The sequence below is a fragment of the Lynx canadensis genome, chromosome C1, assembly GCF_007474595.2.
Source record: "Lynx canadensis isolate LIC74 chromosome C1, mLynCan4.pri.v2, whole genome shotgun sequence".
Taxonomy (NCBI): domain Eukaryota; kingdom Metazoa; phylum Chordata; class Mammalia; order Carnivora; family Felidae; genus Lynx; species Lynx canadensis.
The window spans coordinates 166,947,446-166,961,093 of NC_044310.1; the positions used below are offsets into that span (position 1 = coordinate 166,947,446).

Here is a 13,648-nt window from a genome sequence, read left to right on the forward strand (position 1 = left end):
TATCAGATATGTCTCCATGTATGTATACCAACATACACGTGTAGTTTTAAAATTTAATACGAATGTGATCATACGCAACATGTTGTTTTGTAACCTGTTATTTCTCCCTCTTGGACACATATCACGGACATCTTTTCTTGTCAGTAATTACAGAATTATGTCATCATTTAAAATGGTTGTGCTGTTTCCAACTGCATATGGGTTCCGTGATGTATTTACTCATTCTCTATGGATGAATTTTTTTTCATTATTTTGAAACATACTTGTGCATAAATCTTTTTAAATGTACAGGTTAGTATCTTACGATAAAGTCTTGAACATAGGATTCCTGGGTCAAATGTCATGGGTAATTGATGATGATACACATGACCAACCATCCTTCTCGAAAAGCTGAAGCAATTTTCATTACTACTAGCAGTGCATGAATGTGCCCATTTCCCTAATCTCACATACAAGGTTTAAAAAATTTATATATTTTTTGTCAATATGCTAGATCAAAAATATGTTGATTTCATTTGTATTAGGTGATAACAAATGCCTTTTCATGTTTATTAAGAATTTGTACATATTTTGCTTTTTTTTTTTTTTCTGAATTGCCTTTTTGCCTGTTTTTCTATTAGATTGTTTGTCTTTCTTTTCTGGAAGCATTCCCCCATCCCATTTTGTGAGTTCTCTGTATGATGAGGATATGAAACTATATATTTCATATGGATTGTAAATATTTTTCTTAGTTTTTCTTTTATGTTTATTTCCCTTTATAGTGTTTTTTTTTAGTTTTTTGCATCAGAAAGAAGTTTTTAAAAATTTTTTATAATGGTAGTTGTAATTTTTTTATAACTTGAAACTCTATTTTTATTATATAGAATATAAGACTTAGAAAGTTCAAACATTATGTAAATACTTTGCATTTACTTTGGTTCTGTTATCTCAGTATTACTTTATACCCTTGTGAACAGGAACATAAAACTAATGAATTTACTATTTCTTCTCCATTACAGATGTATTTTTCTCTGAGTCTAGATTAATGCTAAAGACTCAAAATTAACTAATTTGAGAGAATGTTACTTAAAATTTAAAAATTAAAAATGTGAAAAAAATGATCTCATTTATCCATATATGAAAATCAATAGAGCAAGTTATGATTTGCAGTGACATTTTACATGTTTAGTTTGACTTGTGTCTCAGAACCACCTTGTGATTTGGGTACCATTGTATCTTCTTATATGTGAAAAACTGAGGCTCTGGGGAAATAACACAATATCATTTTCTTTTCTTTCTTAAAAAATTTTTTTTTAATGTTTATTTTTGAGAGAGAGAGAGCACAAGCAGGGGAGGGGCAGAGAAAGAGGGAGACACAGAATTTGAAGCAGGCTCCAGGCTCTGAGCTGACAGCATAGAGCCCCACGCGGGGCTCGAACTCATGAACCGCGAGATCATGACCTGAGCCAAAATTGGACACTCGACCGACTGAGCCACCCAGGCGCCCCATAAAATCATTTTGTGACATAAAATCACAGAACTAAGAAATAGATGACCTGACAGGATTTGAATTCAGGTGTTTTGAATGCAAATTGTGTATTGTTCTTGTTTAATTCTCCTCCATCCTAATTTTAATTTTTCACTATAATAAATATGAAAAAAGACATTCATATATGAAATATGAATGTCTAGCTTGAGTGATCCTCTATAGATAAGTACATATGACATGAAGATACGGTCACCGTATCTACAGAAGGGATCTGACAACCAAAGGTGTGATGTAGTATGAGTAGTTAGTAGAAGAATACATTGTATAGTAATTCTGGTTTTGGAAATTTTAGCCAAAGAAACCATTGTGATTCGGGTACCGTTATGTCTGCTTATGTGCCACACTGCATAGCTGCTGAGAGCCTACACCACATCGCTGATGAATTCCCCCATGGAGCTAATTACTTGGAGAGAGGAAGGAGGCAAAGATGAGCATCCCCCATGGAATTTGCTCTTGCACTACACAGCCCCACCTCAATCGACCAAAGTATCAAAACTGAGCTTTTCCCAAAGAGGCCATATCATCTCTGACATTAATTGAGGGGCATCATATTAACAAAATCAGGATCTGGTGGAAGGAACGCTCTGAAAAGATGCCAGATTCCACATAGCAGACTACAGAGGAGAAACGTAATCCTTCTGCCTGTTACCCGAGGATGCTTGTGCTGATCAAGGATGTACGTCTTGATGCTGACTTAATCTTTGTCAAAGAGTTCCTGGTCATCTCTGCCTTCCTGCCATATCCTTCTCTCTGATGACACCCCAGGAAGTGGGTACCCGTTTCTCAAAACATCCCCCAAACTCAACCTCCTCAGTGAGTTGCTTCAGATTCCTGAAGGGAATGTTAGCACAACAGGATTTCCACCTGATCATCTATCAGCTCTTTCTCCTTTGTTTTTTTTTCCCACCGGGAATTCCCACGGTTCCCTTTCCCAGCTATATCAACTGCGGGGTAGTTCTCCTTAAAGCACTTTCTGAGAGAAAAATTCATAACCATTTCTGCTCCGGAATATAAGAATTCTCTTAGGGCAGAGAAGGAGCAAGCAAGGGGTGGTGTGTTTGGTGCATAATACAAATGAACACTTTGTTTTTTGCTTTTATGATAATTTAGGGCTGCTAAGCAGGGGTCAGCGTGGCTTTCGGAAAGGGGCATCTGTGGCTACCTTTTCCCGTGTCTGGGTCCTACCCAGTGTCCATATATCATTTTCTTTTATTTACTGCAGGTTCCTTCCTCTGCCTATTTGTGAGTACATCTCACAATGGGCCTTTAAAAGCTTGTTATTTAGTTGTGAATACCCAAGAGGTGACTTCTTTCCTGAAGAATCATGGTGCTTGAGATGAAGAGGAGTACTCTTGAGACCAGGGTTGCCAGATTTAGCAAATAAAACTACAGGCTTAAATTTGAATTTCAGATAAACAACAGAGATTTTCTTTATTATAAGTACATCCCCAATACTGCATCCTTTATTTCTGAGACACACTTATACTATGTGCAATACCTTACTAAAATGACTAAAATATTCTATTAAAAATTATTCCTCATTGACCTGAAATTCAAATTTAACTAGATGTTTTATATTTTATCCGGAAATTCTATCTGAGATCAATTTTCATACTCTACAGAGACCAGAACTGGGCTAGGTCAGAGTAAGCAGCACATTTTTAAGTTTCCCAATTAGTGGAGGGGTAGAGTGGTAGTCCTTCCCCACTAAAAATGGCGTAGGAAGGGCTATGAGTTCAAATGTGCACATCCCTCAGGACTGACCCACTCTGCCACCTCAGAATCAGGGTGGATACGATATATCTGTTTGATAGTGCTTTATACATTACTTGAAGCTACTCCTGGCTTCTTTGGGAGGCAGGCATTTTAATTAATCGCTCTTCTTTTGTACTTCCTCCCTGAGGTGATTTTTCAAAATCTTTAACTATAAATCTAATCAGCAAATTCCTGGGTCTATTTAAATATTGACATTTAAAATTTTTTGAGGACGGCAGTAAACATTAATGAGATAGAGGAAAATGAAATATAATTGCTCTTGGAGTCCATAAAAAAATTCTCCTAAGTGTTAAACTGAAACACATTTTCTTCAGAGCATGATGTTTCTAAGCTATGTTTGAAGGTCCAACCATGGTTTAGTGTAACTAGTATAGAGTTCAAATGAGTCATATTAAAAAAAAAAAAGAAAGAAAAGAAACTCAAATTCTGAATGTCAAACTGGAATTCTAATAGACTCTAACACTAACTTAATTATAAGCCTAGAATATTAAGGCCAACAATCTTTAAACAATTGGATAAACTCTTTGATTAAGGAAGCCTATCGCCATATATCACAGCTGTACTGTCATCCACTGGCTTTAACTTCTTAGAAATGAGAATTGAGGTCCCGCTCCACCCCAATTCTTCTCATTTTAAAGAATGGTATGGTTTGGACTTAAGGTGGGGGGGAAAGGGGCTCTGTCATAGCTTTGTTACCACTCCCCTCAAAATTCTGTGACAGAGTGGTAGATTAAAAATGGCCAGTCTTCTTTTGTAGCAACGTGGATGGAACTGGAGAGTGTAATGCTAAGTGAAATAAGCCATACAGAGAAAGACAGATACCATATGGTTTCACTCTTATGTGGATCCTGAGAAACTTAACAGGAACCCATGGGGGAGGGGAAGGAAAAAAAAAAAAAGAGGTTAGAGTGGGAGAGAGCCAAAGCATAAGAGACTGTTAAAAACTGAGAACAAACTGAGGGTTGATGGGGGGTGGGAGGGAGGGGAGGGTGGGTGATGGGTATTGAGGAGGGCACCTTTTGGGATGAGCACTGGGTGTTGTATGGAAACCAATTTGTCAATAAATTTCATATATATAAAAAAAATAAAAAAAAATGGCCAGTCTTTGCTCTTTTTCACATTGAAAAGTGAATACTTTCCTTCTCCTTGAATCTGGATTGGCCTCCGTGACTTGCTCGATCAGTAGAATGCAGCATAAGTGACATGCTGGGAGTATTGAGACAATTTTGTACTTAAAAAAAATGTTTTTTAATGTTTATTTTTGAGAGAGGGAGAGACAGAGCATGAGCAGGGGAGGGGCAGAGAGAGAGGGAGACACAGAATCCAAAGCAGGTTCCAGGCTCTGAGCCGTCAGCCCAGAGCCCGACGTGGGACTCGAACTTGTGAACCAAGAGATCATGACCTGAGCCAAAGTCAGCCGCTTAACCAACTGAGCCACCCAGGTGTCCTGAGACAATTTTATAAGAAGCTTTTTGACTTTCACCCAGGCCTCTTGAAGTACTCTCTGTCTAGGAGCCCTGAGTTACTATGTAATTGCTTGAGACCACATAGCTGGAGAGGCCATGTGCAGGTCCTCTGGTAACTGTTCTAATAGAGTTTATACTTCTAGCCATCTCCATCAAGGCACACATGTGAGTGAAGCCATCTTGGGCCTCCAGACCAGCCTCCCCCACCCACTGAGTATTACCAACAGACTTCATATTGATGCCTCCAGGAATAGAAGAACAGCCCAGCCAAGCCTGGCTGGAGTTCTCGACCCCTGAAATCATGATATAATAAGATGGTTGTTATTTTAAGCCACTAAGTTTTGGAGTAGTTCATTAAGCAGCAATAGATAGATAACCAGGACAAATAGTGACATATTGATCTTTACACTTAGAATGAGGTGGAAGAAAAAAAAAAGGGTTGATGGGAAAAGGGGTTGGAGTGGAACGGAAGGAGATCACAAATGCCTCGGACACAAATGGAAGATGGGTTAGGGATTTAGAAGACTTTACAGCAGGTTAAAAAAAATCAGAGTTACAAATTTTTATCAGGCTACTACTATGATTTGCCCGACTTCTTAGGGATTCAGAGGGAAAAGAGCAGTAAAGTCTTGCATCGTGCAGATGCTGTGAACAGTAATGAATAAACATGACAAATAAAAATGCTTCGAATAAGAGCTGAAAATGCTAAATACGTAAGGAGCAATCTTTGCACCTACTGAAAATCGTTCATCAGATGATTTCAAATTGGAGGTGTCTCAGGAGAAAAGAACTTTGAAAACACAGATTTTTATTTTTTGTACTTTTATTGAAAAGGTACATTTAAAAAAATACACAGACATTTTACCATTTACAGATTGCAGATATAGATGCTCTAAAAGAGTTCACTCTATTTTGTTGTTTTATGATGCCTCTTGCCCCTGATACCACAAACATTCCAGTCTTGTTGATATCAGTTTAGAAAGGGGGGGCATGGGAGCGAGACCTGCAACATATTCAGTGAACAGAAAGACAAATTGTTCAATTATAAATTTTTTTTTATCTTCTGTACATTATTGCATTAGGGAGCCACAAAATTATGTAGCATCGTTAACAAATGAAAACAGGTTAAAAATGAAGAAGATAATTACGTAGAAATACATGGATTCATTGTCTCCTTGCAGAATGCACAAGAGGTGCAAGAATGTGCAATTGAGGAAGCTCTTTTTCTGGTTGTATACATTTGCTTAGCAACTCAAACTCGTGAGGAAGCTACAAAATAAGTTAAACAAAAATAGCAAACAGTAATTATAGCTATGTTATATGGCTTTCTAGTTCTTTTCAATATCACCAAATGAAACGTGAAATAAAGAAAATACATTATCTTTTGTTCTCTTAGAGAGAATTCAGGCTACTTTGCTTCCTAACATTTACACAGCGACTAAAAAAATGTTGAATTCAGACAAGAGATACAGATCTAGTACTACACAGGATACAACAGTACTTGGGTCTAAAACAGTACACAATCCCTGTCAACAATAGTACACCATGAAGGAAAACGTTGTGATCCGTTGGTAAGATGGGATCCACAAGCAAGCACTTGTGTTCACCTATTTTTGTTCCACACTAGAATGTGCTCAGTTGGATTCCAGAGTTATTTACAGACGTGGGAGGAAGACCCTAGTTTTCAAGTCTGTCAGGAAAAGATTCCTTATCGTTTCTAAGCCAGATCACACCCATGGGAAAATAGTCAGAGGATGGTATATAGATATAGATATATATTTTTTTCTGACCAATACATTTGCAAGAAACCAAATATCTCAGATACACAAATCGAGGTCGGCAGGGGGTGTGGGGGGGTGGAGAACGGGGGGGACAAAGCCTGTGCTGCTCAGATCCCTATTTCGGGAGCGGTCCCTAAAAGCACTCTGGAGCCTAGTGATTTCTTAGTCTTTGGAGTCGGGGCCGGGGTGGGGTGGCGCGCCGCGGGGCGGGCGGGCGGCGGTCAGTAGGGCGCGAACAGGATGGAGGCGGGCGTGGCGCGGATGGGCCCGTGGCCCGGCCGCAGCAGGGCGGGAGGTATGGCCGGCGCCTGGAACAGCGACGCCGACGGCCGGGGCGGCAGCGACAGCGCCGACGACACCGCCGCCGCCGCCGCCAGGGGCGACGACAGGAAGGCCGGGGCCAAAGGCTTCATCATGTCTTTCTGGAATGCAAGTTTTGCCTAGCGGAGGGAGAAAACCAGGGACGGGGTGGGGATAGTGTGTTGGGTGAGCGACACGGACGTTGAGAAGTCACATTATAAAAATCTTTACTCTCGGAAGTCAAGAAATTAGGTTCACAAAGCTGGTTGCAAAGGCTCTGGGCGTACCTTTACTTTGATCTGTTTCCATTTCAGCTCTTTTTTGGGGGCCTTTGCCCCTGGGCCCCGAGGACACGGAGGACACCGGAGGGCCTCTCTGAGTAGATACTAAAGCTATTTTATGCTGCTTCTCATAAAGAACAAGCAAACATACCCAGAAGGTTTCCTGCTTAAATAATGGAGCTCAGTTTAAAATTCTGACTTGTCCTAAACCACAGTGCAGCCTTGAGAGGGTTGTTTTGTTTTGTTTTTGAGAATATGCGTGACCTTTCACTTCTCTTTGAAGAGCCGCACAGGGTGAGCTAACTGGGGTTCAAGACATGAGGGACTCGTTAAAAGTCATGAAAACAGTCAGTTTACACCCCTCTCTCTGGCCACTTAAAGGGTGATCCCTGAAAAACTGCAACCGACTCAAATTTCTGTCGTTGGAAATGATTGTAAGTGCACCAGAAACGTTCTCTATTTAAAGGAACCCCAAGGTGGAACTTTCCTATAAAGTCAGAAATCAATCCTTAATTTCTCTCTTTTGCAATCAGGAGAAATCCTTAATTTCTCTCTTTTGCACACTGGATTTGTTTAATGCAGGTAACACCTGCTTGCAGCATCAGATGGAGGCTTTGCAGAAGCTGGGAGCATCGCCTCCAGCTGGCCAATCCGGTTTCAACCTCAAATGGAATGCCACACTGGGCTAAGTCCCAGGGAGATTATGAAATCCATCCATCTGGGTATTTATATGACATCTATTGCTGGCGCCCCTGGGTATTTTTGCAAAGAAAGTGAAAACAACACATATTGAGAGCAGGTAGGACAGGCTGAATACCAGCATGCCTGCTAGACAAGGAAAGAGAGTAATATAAACACTCACTTTAATTTCTGGAGGCAGGGGCATGTGGGGGTGGAGAGGGGAGATGGAGGAGGGAGAAGAGGGAGAGCCCTCTAGAAAGGGAGAAGGCATTAAATGGAGTTTTGTTTTAGGAAAGCAAGCCCTCTTCCCAGGTACAGCACATTCCAGGATTCCTCAGGCATTACTTGTTTTTGTTCCTGAGCCTTTATTTTTCTTTATAAGCTAAAGAAGGCAGCCTTTTGGAAAAGGTTCCTGGTAATGAGTAAGGGATTAGCTTCTAAAGAGGTTCAGTTTCTTTTCTGTAAAGAAGCTTCCTTCAAGGTGCCCTACAGCAGGGACTAAGCAGTTCATCCTAAAACTTCTGTCTGTGAGGGCTATTTAAATTCAAAACCTTTCAGGACCAATTAGTCGCTAGACCCTCCTAAACCACAGTCCCTGCCCAAGCCAGCAAGGCAAACCCACAAAACAGGTGAGCAGGTGAGTTGAACTTACTGCTAAAATGCTCGGGCTCCGCTGGAGTTTGTTGTAAGGGCTGTATTTCGGCTTCAGTGGCTTCCCTGCAACTCGATCCTTATGCCTTCGGCTAGAAATGTGCTGAAAAAAGTTTGATGCATTAGCTGAATCTAAATGTGAGCTTTATTCCATGTAAAATATAACTCCTAGATAGAGATAGCTGGTCACTCCATTCCCGGTTCTAAGTCCACAGTTCCAAGGTGGTTTGAATAAGATCACTGTGCTCTTGAAATTAAGACTTGCTCCCCACTCAATTTTTTTTTAATGTTTATTTTTGATAGAGAGAGATGGAGAGCACAAGCAGGGGAGTTTCAAAGAGAGAGGGAGACAGAGGATCTGTGGGCTCTGTGCTGGCAGTAGACAGTCCGATGTGGGGCTCAAATTCAAGAATCATGAGATCATGACCTGAGCCAAAGTTGGACGTTTAACCAACTGAGCCACCCAGGTGCCCTCCCTGCACCCCCCCCCCAATTGTAATGCCTCTATTCCTTTCCTTTCTCTGTAGTACTTACCCTGCTTTGCCTGTTGTTACTGCCATGACTAATGAATCTGTCTCCATAAACAGATTTTGGGTCTTTGAAAGACAGGCTGAACATCTTGTCTTCCAGAAGTTCCTGCCTGACTACAAGCTCCAGATGACTGCTGTGCTTATCTGTCCCTAACACCTATCCTGGATCTGACTTACAGTAAAAGTACCCACTTTTGTGGGTACATAAGTATTTGGTGCTTTTTCTTTCGCTAGCATCTGCATGTTGTATCTTGTGTGCCTCATATAAAGGTTAGTAAATTTATCTGTGAGCATAGTGAGAACCATTACATAGATTAGATACAAAATCAAGTGGTGACCCAAACAACAGTGGATACTAATTAATTCAGGATACATTACCTGTTTGAGTTGAATTTCTGAATTAACATGAACATCACAGATTTCACAATGAAATGTCTTATTTTGTAGTCCTGACCCCTTACTGCCATTCTGCATCTTTAATCTTGATCCAGGTCTAGGATAGGACTTAATTGGACCAGCCCCATTACGAGCTTCCACCATGGTCTTGTGTTTAGATCCTAAAAGAGAAAGAGACATATGGTAAATAGCTATTGAAGAACAGAATACATCTATGAACAGGTCTTTGTTTTCTTACCCTTGAGAAGTTTATCTTCAGGATGAATTTCTCATTGCTTTTTTTAAAAAAATAATCATTTTAATGCTGATTACAAATACTTTTTATTTATTATAAACAATAATGCTGCTTATTGGACACGATTTCATTGTAAAAAATGGGAAAACATGAGTCCATTAGAAGGAAAATATGGAAAATATACAGAAGCATAAAGAAAATAAAGATTCTATGTTTTCACCACTCAGAGATTACCACTGTTATCATTTTAGTTAAAAAAAATTGTTTTTAACATTTTACTTATTTTTGAGAGACAGAGCGCAAGCAGGAGGGAGGGACAGAGAGAGGGAGACAGAATCTGAGCAGGCTCCAGGCTCTGAGCTGTCAGCACAGAGCCTGACGCGGGTCTTGAACCCACTAACCGTGAGATCATGACCTGAGCTGAAGTCGGACACTTAACCGACTGAGCCACCCAGGTGCCCTTCAGTTTAGTTTTTTCTTCAGGTTTTGTTTTGCTTGTATATTAAAGGCATATATTTTTTTCAAAATTGGGATCATACTAGTTAAATATCCTGAAAATTTCACATAGCAAATCATATACTTTTTAAAATAATTACATTAAATTTTTTTTTAACGTTTATTTATTATTGAGAGACAGAGAGAGACAGAGCGTGAGCATGGGAGGATCAAAGAGAGGGGGAGACACAGAATCTGAAGCAGGCTCCAGGCTCCAAGCTAGAGCCCAACACAGGGCTCAAACTTACAAGCCACAAGATCATGACGTGAGCCGAAGTCGGACGCTCAACTGACTGAGCCATCCAGGCGCCCCATAAAGTAATTACATTTTAATGACTGAGTAATATATACTCTCATATTGGGTTCCTATAGTTTATTCGACATTTCCCTACTGAGGGACTTTTAAATTGTTTCCCCCTTTTTTTCCTAAGTGTGTTGCAGTGAACATTGTGCATAGATATTTATCTTCATCTCTGTCACTTCATCATAATGAGTTTTGGGAAATATTAGATGCTTTTGAGAAAATAAAGAACAGAATAAGTTTTATCTTCAACTTGCTTTAAGCTTTTGCCTGCTGTTTCCAAAGTTATCATATCATACTTTTCTTAAAATCAGTCTTTTGAACCAAAAAAGCGGAGAAGACGTTGAACAAACCCAACGTTTGAACAACAAAAGATACGGTATTCTGAAGGGAAAGGTTGGTTTTGTTACAAACATTATTTAAATTCAAACGATAGCTGCTAACCTGTGTTGTGTGCCTCTAGCTGTGACAGGGAGTTCACAGCCACTTTGCATAGTGAACAATACAGTAATTTTTTGGCTTTTTCTTCTTCTGATTCAGAAACGGTACAGGTACCGGGAGCTCCATTCGTGCTCTTTGAGGGAGAAGTGGCTGCTCCAGGTGGCAGGGGTGTTGTGCCTGATTTGAGGAGAAATGAGCCACCTTCAGAGCTTGATGGCTGACTGGAACTGTTGACTTTTAACTTCCCTTTATCTTCTAAGAGAGACACAGAAAGATCGTATTAAAGCTTCGTACATGGTATAAACACAGACAAATTAATGTAAAAGGAATTAAAACTAGAAATTTGATTGTTAGGTGTGGTTTTAATCTCCAGATTGAAAAATAGCTCCATGCCATCAATTTCCAATATCAGCTCACCCCAAGAATATGATGACTTATGAAACATGACTTTTTTCTCCCACTGGCAGCAGGTAACTGTCTGATAGCCTTCGGTTGTAAATTATGCTCCAGAGAGGTCTTTAATATATAGGAAAACCAACTACCTTCCAATACGGTTACATGATATGATGGTAACATGAAATAAGTCATTAGTCAATGGTAGTTTCATTTGACTATTCATGCTTTAATTAGGACATAAATATAAAGCTAAAACTCAATTTTTATACCAAGTTAAAATTTTAACATTGGGTGTTGGGGTATAGGTGAGGGAAGACATATGGTTAATTTTGGTTATGATTAGTTAAGTTTTTGCTGCTCTTCGAATGGCAAAGTGATTTATCTAAAATACAAGATGCAAAGATTTCATTCATTGTACTTAATACTGCCAGTCTAAATTATAAGATTTTTCTTTTAAGTAAATTCTACCCCCAACGTGGGGCTCAAACTCATGACCCTGAGATCAAGAGTTGCATGCTCCTGAGTCAGCCAGCCATCCCTAAGTCATAAATTCTAAGTAATGACATTAACCAGAAGCACAATAATGAGGATTAGCCAAATCATTTACCGACATCTTGGCATTTTGATCATGTAGCTACTAAATGCTTACAATTCTCAAGGCCCATGGTGCAAGCTATAAGAAGGATCAGAGTGACTTTAACAGAATCTAACTCGTCGGGGTTCATTTGCTATTCAACACAGGTTCTATTCAGTGGCCCCTTTGGGAAAGAAACTGGAACTTCATAGGCAACAGCCCAATCCATCACACATGTAAGCTGAGTAGAGCCGGTGCTTTTAGAAAATGTTTATAGACACGCTGATAAACTCGTATTAAGAGAAGAAGGAAATGAAAACTAACACTTATTTGTTAATTGCTTTAGCTAACTTGGAACTGTGTACCATGGGCCTGGATCACCAAGAGGGAAGGAGTGAGTAGGGGAACAGCAACCTGATAGTGTGTGTCTGTTCTGCATATGGGGCAAAGCCAGCACTTACATATACACCAAAAATACCAGCAGATCATATTTTTATGTGTTTGATTTAGGTATCAACAGTTCATTTCCATCCTTTTCCTGCATTGGATCCATCTGGGTCAAGACTAGCAGATTCTATAGCTGAATTCCAGATCTGGATGGTGTTTGGAATAAGTGAATGCTCAGATCTCTTTTTATCCTTGGGTTTCACAATCTATATATTCCTTTCCAGCAAGTTTATTAAGACTTCAGGATGCCATAAAGTATGATGGAAAAGATCTTAGACTTTTACTAAACAGACCTCCACAGTATGAGAGAAGGGACTAAAATCAATCTTCCTAAATGGTAATACTAAGTAAATTAGATAGAAGATTATTTCTGGCTTAGAATTCCCTCACCTATAAGGATCCCTTAGATTGATTTTACAATTTTATAGAATTCACAAAGCAGTGAAATAATTCAGTAATCTTAACATTTGCTCCTATGGAATTACTCTGTTTCTTGTGATGGAAACTTAAATTATTGCATGGTAAAATCTTTTCATATAAATTTGACCTAAGGAATCTGACCTGTTTTAGTCATTTACTCATTCTCTCTCTTATTCATATTTATTTTATTGTCCCTTATATTGGTCTCCCTCATATGTTCTTACAGTTTTATAGAACGGTACAACTTACAAAGTGCTATCACTTACATTATCTTATTATCTCTCATAACAAACTTGTGAAATAGGTACGGCTGAAAATAATTAGTCCTATCTTGTTTTTTTAATTTTTTAAAGTTTATTTATTTATTTTGAGAGAGAGAGAGGAAGAGAGAGAAATCTCAAGCAGGAGCTTGATCCCACAAACTGTGAGATCATAACCTGAGCCTAAAACAAGACACGGACACTTAACCAAGTGAGTCACCCAGGCATCCCAGTCATTCCTATCTTAAAGATGAGAAAACTAAGGCTCATCAAAATTGAATAATGTCCCACAGATTGGTAGGTGGCATAAATGAGCATGATGTTTTCTCTATTCACTGGGTAGTGTATTAATCTTCCTGCACAGAGGGTGGACTTCATATGGCATTAACATTATAAAAGGCATATAATGGTCACTGGAGATGTGATAAAGTCTTGCTTTGTTTAGTTTTAAGGCATATTTGCCTTAAATGAAAATATCTATCCTCTTCAACAAATTATTCAGGTTACATTGAGAATATGGACAAAATTATTTTTTTCCTCTTTATTCCTATTTCTTTAAGAAAAATTAAACAGATTTCCTTTCTGTATCTCCTTTTCAGAAGAGGTCATTTATTCATTAACAAATGAATATTAGCAAAATGCTAATTACTGACAATGTGCTAGACACTGAAGAGAATAGTAAATAAAGT

At 39.1% G+C, this 13,648-nt stretch overlaps 1 protein-coding gene across 5 annotated transcripts in view; it reads right to left on the reverse strand.

The window, feature by feature from the left end:
* Window positions 1-5,575: 5,575 nt before the first annotated feature.
* The window catches only part of ZNF385B (zinc finger protein 385B), a 319,195-nt gene continuing 311,122 nt past the window's right edge, over window positions 5,576-13,648 (reverse strand). For all 5 annotated transcript variants that reach the window (XM_030326711.1, XM_030326710.1, XM_030326716.1 and 2 more), the window contains 4 exons: window positions 10,866-11,117; window positions 9,373-9,551; window positions 8,466-8,567; window positions 5,576-6,991 (listed from right to left, as the gene is read on the reverse strand). In XM_030326711.1, the coding sequence (XP_030182571.1) occupies window positions 6,773-6,991; window positions 8,466-8,567; window positions 9,373-9,551; window positions 10,866-11,117 (752 nt within the window). In that variant the 3' untranslated portion in view covers window positions 5,576-6,772. The remainder of the gene's footprint in view (window positions 6,992-8,465; window positions 8,568-9,372; window positions 9,552-10,865; window positions 11,118-13,648) is intronic.